The sequence below is a fragment of the Prunus persica genome, chromosome G5, assembly GCF_000346465.2.
Source record: "Prunus persica cultivar Lovell chromosome G5, Prunus_persica_NCBIv2, whole genome shotgun sequence".
Classification (NCBI taxonomy): domain Eukaryota; kingdom Viridiplantae; phylum Streptophyta; class Magnoliopsida; order Rosales; family Rosaceae; genus Prunus; species Prunus persica.
This window is the reverse complement of record NC_034013.1, coordinates 15,001,578-15,013,658: the sequence shown is the minus strand read 5'-3', so window position 1 is coordinate 15,013,658 and position 12,081 is coordinate 15,001,578. Positions and strand designations below refer to the sequence as shown.

At 40.9% G+C, this 12,081-nt stretch overlaps 2 protein-coding genes across 2 annotated transcripts; both read left to right on the top strand.

The window, feature by feature from the left end:
* On the top strand, positions 383-2,676 carry LOC18777254 (39S ribosomal protein L47, mitochondrial). The gene is made up of 4 exons (XM_007209688.2): positions 383-507; positions 782-954; positions 1,587-1,744; positions 2,296-2,676. Exons 2-4 carry the CDS (start codon positions 795-797, stop codon positions 2,401-2,403), a joined length of 426 nt encoding a protein of 141 aa, XP_007209750.1. The 5' UTR covers positions 383-507; positions 782-794; the 3' UTR covers positions 2,404-2,676.
* Positions 3,487-11,967, top strand: LOC18778016. Its single transcript, XM_020564597.1, has 4 exons — positions 3,487-4,586; positions 5,986-6,357; positions 6,442-10,962; positions 11,484-11,967. The coding sequence occupies exons 1-3, from the start codon at positions 4,464-4,466 to the stop codon at positions 10,921-10,923; spliced, it is 4,977 nt and encodes a 1,658-aa protein (XP_020420186.1). The 5' UTR covers positions 3,487-4,463; the 3' UTR covers positions 10,924-10,962; positions 11,484-11,967.

Below are 12,081 nucleotides of genomic sequence, written 5' to 3'. Positions count from 1 at the left end.
TTCGTACTAAACTTTGATATAATTTGTGTGAAATCTACTGCATAACAGTATATTCCACTTATTTTTCATTAGAACCCGAGAGAATCTACCAAATAATCTTTTCTAAAGAATTTTAGGCACTTCTTTTCATGAAATTCACACACCCAAAACTAAGGTACTAATAATTCAGTTACCCAAAACTTTGAACTAATAACTATACCTAAAAAATAAAATAAAAACTAATAATTGGAAAATATATTACATGGGCTTTTGTTGTAGGTCATTTAGGCCTTGGACCAATAGCTCAAGCTTGTTGGGCTCTTGTGTTGTGATTTTCTATTGTCTTGTTTGGTTTTAGTCTCACACAATGGGCTGAGCCATATTTGGCACTCATATTAAACCCAATTGCCCGAATGCCCAAACGACGAGAAAGGCTCTGAACTTGCCATAGCGAGAGTCTCCTTTTTCTGTCTTCAAGCTTCATCCACCGCGACCCAGTATCAGGAGCCCCCAAAACGCCGCAAACACGTAAGCGGTTACTGGGTTTTCTTCATATTTCGTTTTGCCAAATGTCTGTATTGCTTCACAGCAGCTTTTGACTGCTCGGATGTGTTTTTCTTTCATGCTTCAGTAATTTCTGAAAATGGCAACCTTTGTGTTTGTGAAAATGCCCAAATGAAAGATACCCAAATTAGGTTTTTTGGTGGGGGGTTAACGACGAATGTGCTGCGCCTTGTGCTCCAACTATTGAGTTTTTGCTTGTTCTCATTCTGTTTTCTGATTCCCTTCCCTTGTTTTGCAGCAATCTAAACACAATGTTGATGGTGTCAAGGTATTTTAGGAGAACACTCTTTTCTGCAGCTAAATCAGAAACTTCTGCTGCGGCTGCTTCAGCTAGGACGACGGGACATAACCCTCTTGAGGAGTTCTTTGAGGCAGATAGAAGCCAAGATGAAGAAAAGCCAGTTGTCTACGGTACATACCATAATTTCCGTTGTTTCTGGCGGTCCATTACCCATATGAATTTGTGTATTTGATTACGTTGTCAACTATCATATTTATGTTGAAAGAAGCTGGCTTTAATATGAAATCTTTCTAGAACTGCAAATACGACAATTTGGGTATGGAATTCCAGTTACATGCTGATTACAATGTGCCAAAATATTTTTATTTATAACTGGAGAGAGTTTAGAAAAAATTTGAGTTACGGAAAAATGTTGTTCTCCCATTATGATTTTAATGTTATTACACTCAACATTGCAAGAGATTTTAGAATCAATCATGGAGGTCAATGGGAAAATGTCCCAGCTGCTTCATTTAATTGTTTCATTGCCTACTAGTTCTGGACTGAAACCCCAGCACAAATATATTCCTTATTACTCGGTATACGTTGCACTCCATGTTAAGTTTTTAAAGTGGTTTTTTTATTAGCCTCTTCTTAACCACTATCCTTCCGTATTGTTTAAACCATTCTGGGAAAAAGTTACATAATCTCAATCTTATTTTGACATTCTGATGTCATGTCCTTCAATGCATTACTGTCTGTCTGATGCAATCTGTATTGATTCAGTGATGGATCCTATTTTTAATACTTCTTTTGCTGTCAGGTCGAAGTTGGAAAGCATCTGAACTGCGCCTGAAGTCTTGGGATGATCTCAATAAGCTATGGTTTGTTCTGCTTAAGGAGAAAAACATGCTGATGACTCAACGCCAGATGCTTCAGGCCCAGAATCTACGGTTTCCTAATCCTGAGCGCCTTCCCAAAGTATGACCTTTTCTTTTAACCATTTTTTGTATTAGTCTGACGAACAAATGCTTGGGAAGTTTTTTTAAAAATGTTTGTTTGCATGAAAACTGGTTACCTTTCTGTGTTTTCGACTCCTAATTCTGACTTTCTCAATATTTTTCTGTCTACTTGCTCAGTCCGTTGTGTGATATCCATATATTTTGCTTGCACTTTATATGGAAGTTTGAAACTCTAAGGAAGTCAATAAGCTATGCTTGTGCTAGAACTATGTTGCAGCAAACTATTTCTTAACATTAGATTCTCTATCACCTGTTACTTAAGAACAAGGCTAGACAGGTCCTGATACCCAAATGGACCAGGACCACTTGCATTTCAGTGTGAAATGCTATGAGTTGAACTGCTGGACAAGCAAAAGTTCTTTTTCGATTATGTTTAAATTGGCTGCTTCAGCGTGGTTCCAAAAAAGAACTTTTCGAACTTTACTTTGTTGTTGTGGTCAAGTTTTGTGTCTTCTACTTGGATATACTGTTGCCATCCTGATTTCTTGTTGATGTCATCATGAAATTCAGGTGAGGAAGTCAATGTGCCGTATCAAGCATGTTCTGACTGAGAGAGCAATTGAAGAACCTGATCCCAGGAGGTGTGCTGAGATGAAGAAAATGATAAATGCTTTGTGATAACTTACACATTCTCCATCTCCACAAGCACTGTTATGTTTGTGCACAGCCGATGCTGCCCTTTTTCACCTTGTAGGACTAGAAACTCGTAGTGATTTAATATTTTTACGGATTAGCGGACAACTTGTAATCTTTTCTTAGAATCTATGATGGTTGTCTTTGTGTTCTGATGTAGTCTTACGGTGGCCTTGTTAGCAAATAATTGAATACTATTTGTTCCAGTGGCTTTCTGGCTCGAATTTCTGCATCACATTTTCTTCAATGTCTTTTGCATATACAGTTTCATTTCATGGATCCCATGTCTAATTTTCAGGGGCCAACAAATATAGGAGAATACTTGTTGCCTATTTCTGCTATCTCCATACTTGAACCCAAGACTGCAGGCCCAACATGGTCCTTCATACAGTGGCCAGGCAAACAAACTAAAATTGAGAATTAGACGACCCAAATGTTGTTGAATTGCTTTATATTAATGAAATATCGGTTTTAAAAACCAACAATGATCGTGATTGCCTACTCTCTCATTATTTTCTTCAATTTTATATCGGTTTCTTATTTTTATTCCTATATTCATTCTCTTTGCCAACCTACAATGTGAAAATTGAAGTTGAGACTTACACGACAACAAGAAGATGATCACTCAGAAGCAAATGTTAGAATGTGTATTAATTTCTTATGCAAGACTAATTCTCCATGAGATTTACAGTCTTTGCACGCTCCCATATATATGACGTTACTTAAACATAACACATGTGAACAACATATATCGAATAATATATCACTGTTAGATAACTTGGCTCAAATACGATGTTAAAAAAAATCCATTTTCAATAAAAGTTCAAAGTTGAAAACAAAACCTCTTAACAAGTTATTTATGTAGCAAAAGGATAATACAAAATGAAAATCACATTTATATATTTTATCAATGAAAACCTAGAAAGGCAGATAGGAACAAACAAAGACCACATGATTTTTATAGACAGAGGGCAGAGTGGGCAGGAGGGGCAGGGTGCAGTGGGTGATGCTTACTTAAGCAAGAAGCTCAGGAAAGATCAATCAATTCAATATATTTTCCTGGCAGAGAGACAGAAACATTTACATCACCACTTCTCTCCTCTCCTTCTTTTTCCCTTGCTTTTAGTAATGTGTGTTGGAACAACACAAGACAACCTTAACTTGTCCATCATAGGCCCTCATGTGAAGTGAATGCTGCTGCTGTTACCCCAAAATTACATTTATACCCTTCCATGACAGCTTGACTGGCCCCATCCAAGCCATCATCATCTTCTGCCCTCTTCAGTCAGAATCCTCACTCACTTCCCAAACTGCCCCCCACCTCCTTTGAATAAAATACCCATAAAAGAAAAAGAAAAAAAACAAACACACACAAAAAAGTTTTTCACTTTTGAGTCACAGAGTAATCAATACTCTCAGGCAGACGGTGCCCAAAAAATCTCAGGAAATTCAAAGTCAAATGAGAGCACATTTGGGTCAACACAATCTCAGCCAACAGTTCCAGAGCTGCAGTGAAATCTAGTCCAGTCACATATTCTAATTCTATAATATTGGAGGCACATCGTTTCTGTCACCTCACCCGTGGGTAAGGTTATAATTCTCCTGCCCGGACTGCCCAATCTGCCCGCCTGCCCGACCCTGCAGCTTGCTCTCTACCAAGTACCAAGTACACCTTTTCTTTTCGCCGTCTGGTTCTTTCTCTTCGATTTTCTCTCTCTAACTTCTCTCTCTTTAGATCGAAAGGCGGCTCGAAATCTGGACTTGTCGTTGGATCTGAGTTTCAATTAGATCGATCGCTCGGTGTATAGAATCATTAAATTGTCGGAAATCGATTTGAAATTTAGAATTTCGTTGTATTTATACTCGTCTGGGGGAAATTAGGGTTTCGTTGTAGCGGAGATGGTCGATCCAGGGTTTCGCAGAGGGCGAATTGGTGAAGAAGCGTGAAAAAGGAGGGGTTTTGAAGGGAATTAAGGGGTGATATTGATGGTACTTGTTGGAATTGAAGGTGGGATCGAGACTGGGAGTGGGGAAAATGCAAGGCTATGCATGGGAGGGGAGGTGAGGAGAGGAAACGGGGTCGGCACATGTTGACAGTCCCCACGCGTGTATCCGTGGCCGATGGTTCTTCCTCATCATCTTCGTCTTCGCCCAATTCGTTTTTCAAGGTTTGAATTTTTTGGTGTTTTCTAATATCTTGTGATTTTGGGTCTCTGTTCGATTTGTTCCGTGTTTTTGCGGATAATGGTTTGTGGGACTTGTGATTTTTGTGTGATATGGGGTGTGTATCAGTGGAGAAGTGAAGTGGGGTTCCGTGAATTGCTTGGTATTTTGCTTGTTTTGTAATACAAAAAAACATATATGGATTTGATATTGTGTAAAGATGAGAGTGTTTTTGACTTGGGGATAGATAGCTGAGAGAACCAGCCTGTTAGATATGAAAATTAGCAAATGCAACCAGTTTGTGAAATTAGAGAGAGGATCGTACAAGGGAAGGTGCAAAGTTGGAATTCATTTCCTATTTGTGGTTGTCAAGAATCTCTATCCTGAGGGAGGGGTGTTCGGTATGCTGAGTGGGAATTATGGTGGTTTCTGGGAAGAATGTCAATTTGGTGCCAATTAGAAGTTTTACCTTTGTGGGTTCAATTAAATCCCTGCTTCATATGACGGGAGTTTTTATGCAGTTGTTGAGCTATTGATTTTTATTGTGATGGATATTTGTTGAAAACTCTTCCCCCCGCCCCCTTTCCTCTGTATGTATGTGTTTTGTAGATCAGCTAATCAGGTAGCCTTTTGAATTATCTGTTTTAATATATATTCATTCAGATCACTATGGCAAGTAATAGGTTCAATGAAATTATGTGGTCAATAGTTTTGCTTCCTTTATTATTTTTAAGTGGAGAACACTTCATGATTATCTGGCCTTTGAATTTTGCCACAATAGTGCTTTATTTATTTTCCCTGTTCTCAGCTTAATGGCTCTTGTCTAGAAGGAACATCAAAGCATCCCATTTTCTGATATTATGGTGGTTCTGTTTTCTTTCTTTAATTTCGCATTTGAAAGTTGAGGAAAGTATGTATCCTAGAGATTAATTGTGAAAATGCTCCCTCATGTGGGGGGAGCAAGAATGGAAGTGATGCCTGGGGGTAGTGTTATACCCGCAGAAGATTTTGTGGGCAGTGTAAATTTGACTCTAGTAAAAAATTTGGACTTAGTTTTCAATTAAATGAACTCCAGAAAGTATGTTTCTACTTTTTATAGGTCGAGTAAAGGAAAGGGAATCTGTGTCTTCCCTTAAGATTTTGGGGTCAGCTCTTGCATTTGTCCTAGATCAGCCTAGGTTCTTGCTAAGATATTAGAATTTTGAAAGTTTTGAGTGGTATGATGAGAATGGCTGCTCATTTGGTATGATGAAAGTGTTAAGTGTATACTGTTATTGGTTGTTATATGTTTCTGAACGTCCTTTGTCATGTATATTGATTATTGAAGATGTTCTGCATTTTGTCTGCGTGTGTTTGCTCAGTCAGACCAGCATAATGGTCCTCTAAACTAATCTATTTTTGTAGGACGGACGTAAGATCAGTGTTGGCGATTGTGCACTTTTCAAACCCCCCCAAGATTCCCCACCTTTCATTGGAATAATTCGTTGGCTGACTATAAGCAGAGAGAACAAGTTAAAATTGGGTGTAAATTGGCTTTATCGACCTTCTGAAATAAAGCTTGGCAAAGGCGTCCTGTTGGATGCTGCGCTGAATGAAATTTTTTATTCCTTCCATAAGGATGAGATTCCTGCCGCATCGTTACTTCATCCGTGTAAAGTTGCATTCCTTGCTAAAGGTGTTGAACTTCCGTCAGGGATTTCATCTTTTGTGTGCCGGCGTGTTTACGACATCACAAATAAGTGTTTATGGTGGCTAACTGATCAGGACTATATGAATGTGAGTTTTAGATCCTTTCTGCATCTTTGTGTTGTGCTCGTATTTCTAAACATTCAGAGTAGTTGATATCATTTCTTTTAACAGGAACGACAAGAGGAAGTAGATCAATTGTTGTACAAAACGCGAGTAGAGATGCATGCAACTGTGCAGTCTGGTGGTCGATCTCCCAAACCAATGAATGGTCCAACATCAGCATCACAGTTAAAAGTCGGGTCAGATGGTGTCCAGAATAGTGCCTCATCCTTTTCTTCTCAAGTTAAAGGGAAAAAAAGGGAGCGGGGGGACCAGGGCTCTGAGCCTGTCAAACGAGAACGTACTACAAAAATGGAGGATGGAGATTCTGTTCACAGTAGACAGGAAAGCATTTTAAAATCTGAAATTGCTAAAATAACAGATAAAGGAGGGCTTGTAGATTCTGAAGGGGTTGAGAAATTGTTGCAGCTCATGTTGCCTGATAGAAATGAGAAAAAAATAGACTTGGCTGGCCGGTCAATGCTTGCTAGTGTTGTAGCAGCCACAGATAAATTTGATTGCCTTAGTCAATTTGTGCAGCTCAAGGGTGTGCCAGTATATGATGAATGGCTCCAAGATGTCCATAAAGGGAAGATAGGTGATGGCAGCGGAGCCAAAGATAGCGACAAATCTGTTGAGGAGTTTCTCTTGGTTTTACTTCGGGCACTGGATAAGCTGCCTGTTAATCTCAATGCTCTGCAAATGTGTAACCTTGGAAAGTCTGTAAATCATTTACGGACGCATAAGAACTTGGAAATTCAGAAGAAAGCAAGAAGTTTAGTTGATACATGGAAGAAACGCGTTCAAGCTGAAATGGATGCAAATTCTAATGTAAATCCGGCTGTCTCCTGGTCTGCAAGACCACGCCTCTCTGAAGCTTCTAATGGTGGAAACAGGCATTCAGGCGGATCCACTGATGTTGCTGTGAAGAGCTCAGTCACACAGCTTTCTGTATCCAAATCTGCTTCAGTTAAGCTTGTCCAAGGAGATAGTGTTACCAAATCTGCTTCTGCATCTCCGGGATCTAAATCGGTTCCATCACCAGTGTCAGCAAGTTCTAACCTAAAAGATGGACAGTCCCGAATTGTTGCTGTTGGTGTCACAGTTGATCTTCCATTGACAACTCCAAGGGATGAGAAAAGTAGCAGTTCTAGTCAATCTCACAACAACAGTCAATCGTGTTCAAATGATCATGCTAGAACTGGAGGTGTGTCTGGGAAAGAGGATGCGAGGAGCTCTACTGCTGGTTCAATGAATGTGAATAAGATATCAGGTGGCTCTTCACGCCCTCGGAAATCAATAAATGGCTTCCCAGGCTCTGCCCTTTCTGGAGTTCAAAGAGAAACTGTGTCAAGCAGAAGTTCATCCTTGCACAAAAGTCCACCTCCAGAAAAATCATCACAACCTGGATTGGCAAGTGAAAAGGTACTTGATGGGTCTGCTGCTGAGGGAAATAGTCACAAATTGATTGTAAAGATTCCAAACCGTGGACGCAGTCCTGCACAAAGTGGCAGTGGAGGTTCATTTGAAGATCCTTCAAATATGAATAGCAGAGCTTCATCTCCCATGCAATTGGAGAAGCATGATCAGTTAGATCGTAGCGTAAAGGAAAAGGCTGATGTTTATCGAGCTACTGTTACTTCGGATGTGAACAATGAGTCATGGCAAAGTAATGATTTTAAAGATGTACTGACTGGATCTGATGAGGGCGATGGGTCCCCCGCTGCTGTTACTGCTGAAGAAGACTGTAGGGCTGGTGACAACTCTAAGAAAATTGCAGAAGTCCCGAAAGCTGCTTCCTCATCATCTGGGAACGAAAAATCGGATAATTTGCAGGAGGCTTCTTTCAGCTCCATGCATGCATTGATTGAAAGCTGTGTGAAGTATTCTGAAGGTAATGCCTCAGTTGGAGATGATCTTGGTATGAATCTGCTTGCTAGCGTGGCTGCTGGAGAGATGTCTAAATCTGAGTCCCCAACTGATTCTCCACAAAGGAGCACCCCGGTATCTGAGCATCTCTGCGAAGGCAATGATTCCAGAGTCAAATCACCTCCTGTTGATGAGCTTGCTCGAGACGAAAGTCAGTCTAATGATGGTGCTGATGACGAATATCAAAAGCATGGTTTTGAATCCACTACTTCTGGGGCTAAGAATGGGGTTGTTAAATCTTCTTCTGTGTGTGAACAGAATTCTGTAGCAGAGGACCCTAGAAATCTTTACTATTCCAGTGTAAGTATCCAGCGTTCTGCAGGTCTCTCCCCAGAAAACAAAGAAAAATCAAGTGAAGTTAGCTTAGCTCCATCTGGGACTGCTTCCCCTCCTAGTACGGTTGAGAAAATTATGGAAGGTGATGGTAAACCACTTCAAGACAAAAAGATAATTGGTGGAGTGAGTGCTGATGGCATTCCAGATATTAAACACGGTTTTAGTGGTCTTTTGTCAAATGGAAATAAGGTTAGTGATGTTAGTTCAAGGGTAGCAGTGGGGAAAGAAGCCATTGAAGAATCATCCTTACACGCAGAGTTAGATGTTGATGGTAAGATAAAAAATTTACGTTATGAAGGAATGGACAGCAGTGTACCAGCGGAGGAGAAACCATCTACTTTAAAGAGACATTCTGAGTTGGTAAAAGGAACCTGTGAAGATGTGCTGCTTTCTTCTGGTTTTAGAAAAGATTTGATCTCAGGAAAAGCCAGTGAACTGAAGGCTGAAAAAGCTGATGAAACAGACGACACTGGTCATCATAATCAGGCTGAAAATCAAAGAACTGATCCAGAAAGTAATGACCCCAGCCCTTCAAAAAAAGAAAGTAATGATCTTTCAATTCCTGAGAATCGAGCTGTAGGTGGCTCTAGTTCTGCTGTTACTGATCACGATGATGAGCATGTGGAGGAGAATTTGGAAAGTAAAGAAGCAAATGATCAACTTGGTGAACCTGTTCTTTCAAAGGTGTCATCTGATCTTCCAATGCAAGAAGTAGAAGAACATTTGAGGTCCAGGAGGTCTAAGTTGACCTGCATGGAAGCAGAAGAAGCTGACGAATGTACATCTACAACTGCAGATGCTTCTTCTGTGTCTGCTGCAGGGGTAGCAGAGGCAGATGCAAAAGTGGAGTTTGATTTGAATGAAGGATTTAATGCCGATGATGGGAAATATGGAGAGCCAAGTAACTTGATAGCACCTGGATGTTCAACTGCTCTTCAGTTGATTAGCCCATTACCTTTTGCTGTTTCTTCCATGTCCAGTGGCCTTCCCGCTTCAGTTACGGTGCCTGCTGCAGCAAAAGGGCCCTGTATCCCGCCAGAGGACCTGTTGAAGAGTAAAGGGGAGGTTGGTTGGAAGGGATCAGCAGCAACGAGTGCATTCCGGCCAGCTGAACCCAGAAAAGCTCTAGAGATGTTGCTGGGTACTAGTATTTCAGTTCTTGAGCCTACAGCTGGCAAGCAAGGACGCCCTGCTTTGGACATTGACTTGAATGTACCTGATGAAAGAATTCTTGAGGATATGGCTCCTCAAGGTCCTGCTCAAGAGATATGTTCTCGTTCTGACCCAACAAATAATAATGATTTGGCGCATGATCAATCAATGAGTATTGCACCTGTTCGCTGCTCAGGGGGCCTTGATCTTGATTTGAACCAAATTGATGAGGCTTCTGAAATGGGTAATTACTCATTGAGCAATAGTTGCCGAATGGATAACCCGCTCCTGTCAGTAAAATCAACTGGACCTCTCAATGGAGAAGTTAGTCTTCGTAGGGATTTTGATTTGAATGACGGACCTGTTGTCGAGGAGTTGAGTGCTGAACCAGCAGTGTTTAGCCAGCATACCAGGAGCAGTGTGCCATCTCAACCACCTCTTTCTGGTTTAAGGATGAACAATACAGAAGTGGGGAACTTCTCCTGGTTTCCTCCAGCCAATACGTACTCTGCAGTCGCAATTCCTTCAATTATGTCAGATCGTGGAGACCAGCCATTCCCAATTGTTGCAACTGGTGGACCACAAAGGATGTTGGGTCCCACTAGTGGTAGCAACCCATTTAATTCTGATCTCTACAGGGGTTCAGTGTTGTCATCTTCTCCAGCAGTACCCTATCCTTCTACTTCATTTCCATATCCAGTTTTTCCTTTTGGGAGCAGTTTTCCTCTGCCCTCAGCTGCATTTGCAGGCGGTTCAGCTCCATATCTTGATTCATCATCTGCTGGGAGGTTTGGCTACTCTGCTGTCCGCTCCCAATTGTTAGGACCTGGTGCTATGATTTCTTCCCATTACCCAAGGCCCTATGTTGTTAATCTTCCTGATGGTAGTAATAACAGTAGTGGTGAGAGCACTAGGAAATGGGGAAGGCAGGGGCTAGATCTCAATGCAGGGCCTGGAGGCCCAGACTTAGAGGGGAGAGATGTGACTTCACCCCTTGCCCCACGGCAACTATCTGTTGCTGGTTCACAAGCCCTAGCTGAGGAGCATGTAAGGATGTTCCAGATGCAAGGTGGCCCCTTTAAGCGGAAGGAACCTGAAGGAGGGTGGGATGGCTACAAACAATCCTCGTGGAAATAGGCATGTGTAATGGCAAAATCGGGTGACTCATGAAACCTTGTAAGTCTTTGATTACGTATTTTTCACTCCTGTGTGCAAGGTCTGGTAACCTGATTTGAGGGACCAAGTTGCTGACACTCCAATAGAACCTACCAAATAAAATGTTTTTAGGATTTCATAGGCAGGAGTTCCTCTGCAATCAACTCTCTCATTTTGTTGTTCTGCTCCAGTACTTTTCAATTACAACATGTCATTGAACTGTTCTGTGTAATATAGGGTTATTTAGTCTAATAATATTAATATTAAAAAAATTGGTGACAGCTGCCTCCGGTTGGAAATACTGGGAGAATTGGGAAAATTAACTTTATTGCATTGTGATACAATACAACTTTTGCTTAATTTGAATCGCGGAAAATAGTTGACAAGAAGACTCCGGAGAAGATATTTGGTGAAAGAGAGCTTGAATTATGTAAATGAATTAAATTTTATGCATCTTGTCCTCCAAAATCATTAAAAAGTTATCCATTACTTTTCATGCCACTCCGAGTTATTTACATTTATCTGTCTCTTTATTTTTCCAGTGCTTTGAGGATGGGCATTTGCTAACCCCTGAGGTCATTGTCTAGCCTGTGTGCTTCTGGAGGATGGGTGGTAAGTGAGTTATTTGATCCTGTTCATGGTCTCCGACCCCCTCCTCTTTGATGTATCAGTTGTAATCTTAAAAGAATCTGTCATCTGTGGGTTCTTCAAGCTGTTTGCCCCTTAAATTTGTTGTGGGCGGATGCTGATCCGCTCTGTAGATATTCTAACAGTTAGAAAACATACTGTGTTGCCCATACGCAAGCTCTGGTGCCCCTTCTGGTCTTCAATGCATTAGATGTGTACCATATTACCATTTTGCCAACCTTTCCAAGTATCCATATTGGTCTTCTCAGAACAGAAGCTTCTGTGTGTGGTTTGTTACCTGAGCTTTTCTTTTTCATGGGATGGTTTTGTTCTGAGGTTTTATGTTGTATTCTAATTTTCGTTATATTTCAATCGTCCACCAAACTTGTAGCTCTTTTACACGTCTGTGAACCTGTGTTGCATTTATGTAGGTTTGGGTCTTCATGACCATGGAACCAAGGTACGCTGTTGGCTCCATCATCGTAATAGCAGAGTGGTTTCTGGAGAGAGAAA

What these genes read in the sequence shown, in the direction of transcription:
- LOC18777254 (XM_007209688.2), top strand. Translation starts at nt 795, where the DNA reads ATGTTGATGGTGTCAAGGTATTTTAGGAGAACACTCTTTTCTGCAGCT. An exon ending in AGAAAAGCCAGTTGTCTACG is followed by an intron (nt 955 to 1,586) that starts GTACATACCATA and finishes TTTTGCTGTCAG; the next exon opens with GTCGAAGTTGGAAAGCATCT. An exon ending in ATCCTGAGCGCCTTCCCAAA is followed by an intron (nt 1,745 to 2,295) that starts GTATGACCTTTT and finishes CATGAAATTCAG; the next exon opens with GTGAGGAAGTCAATGTGCCG.
- LOC18778016 (XM_020564597.1), top strand. Translation starts at nt 4,464, where the DNA reads ATGCATGGGAGGGGAGGTGAGGAGAGGAAACGGGGTCGGCACATGTTG. An exon ending in CGCCCAATTCGTTTTTCAAG is followed by an intron (nt 4,587 to 5,985) that starts GTTTGAATTTTT and finishes CTATTTTTGTAG; the next exon opens with GACGGACGTAAGATCAGTGT. An exon ending in CTGATCAGGACTATATGAAT is followed by an intron (nt 6,358 to 6,441) that starts GTGAGTTTTAGA and finishes TTCTTTTAACAG; the next exon opens with GAACGACAAGAGGAAGTAGA.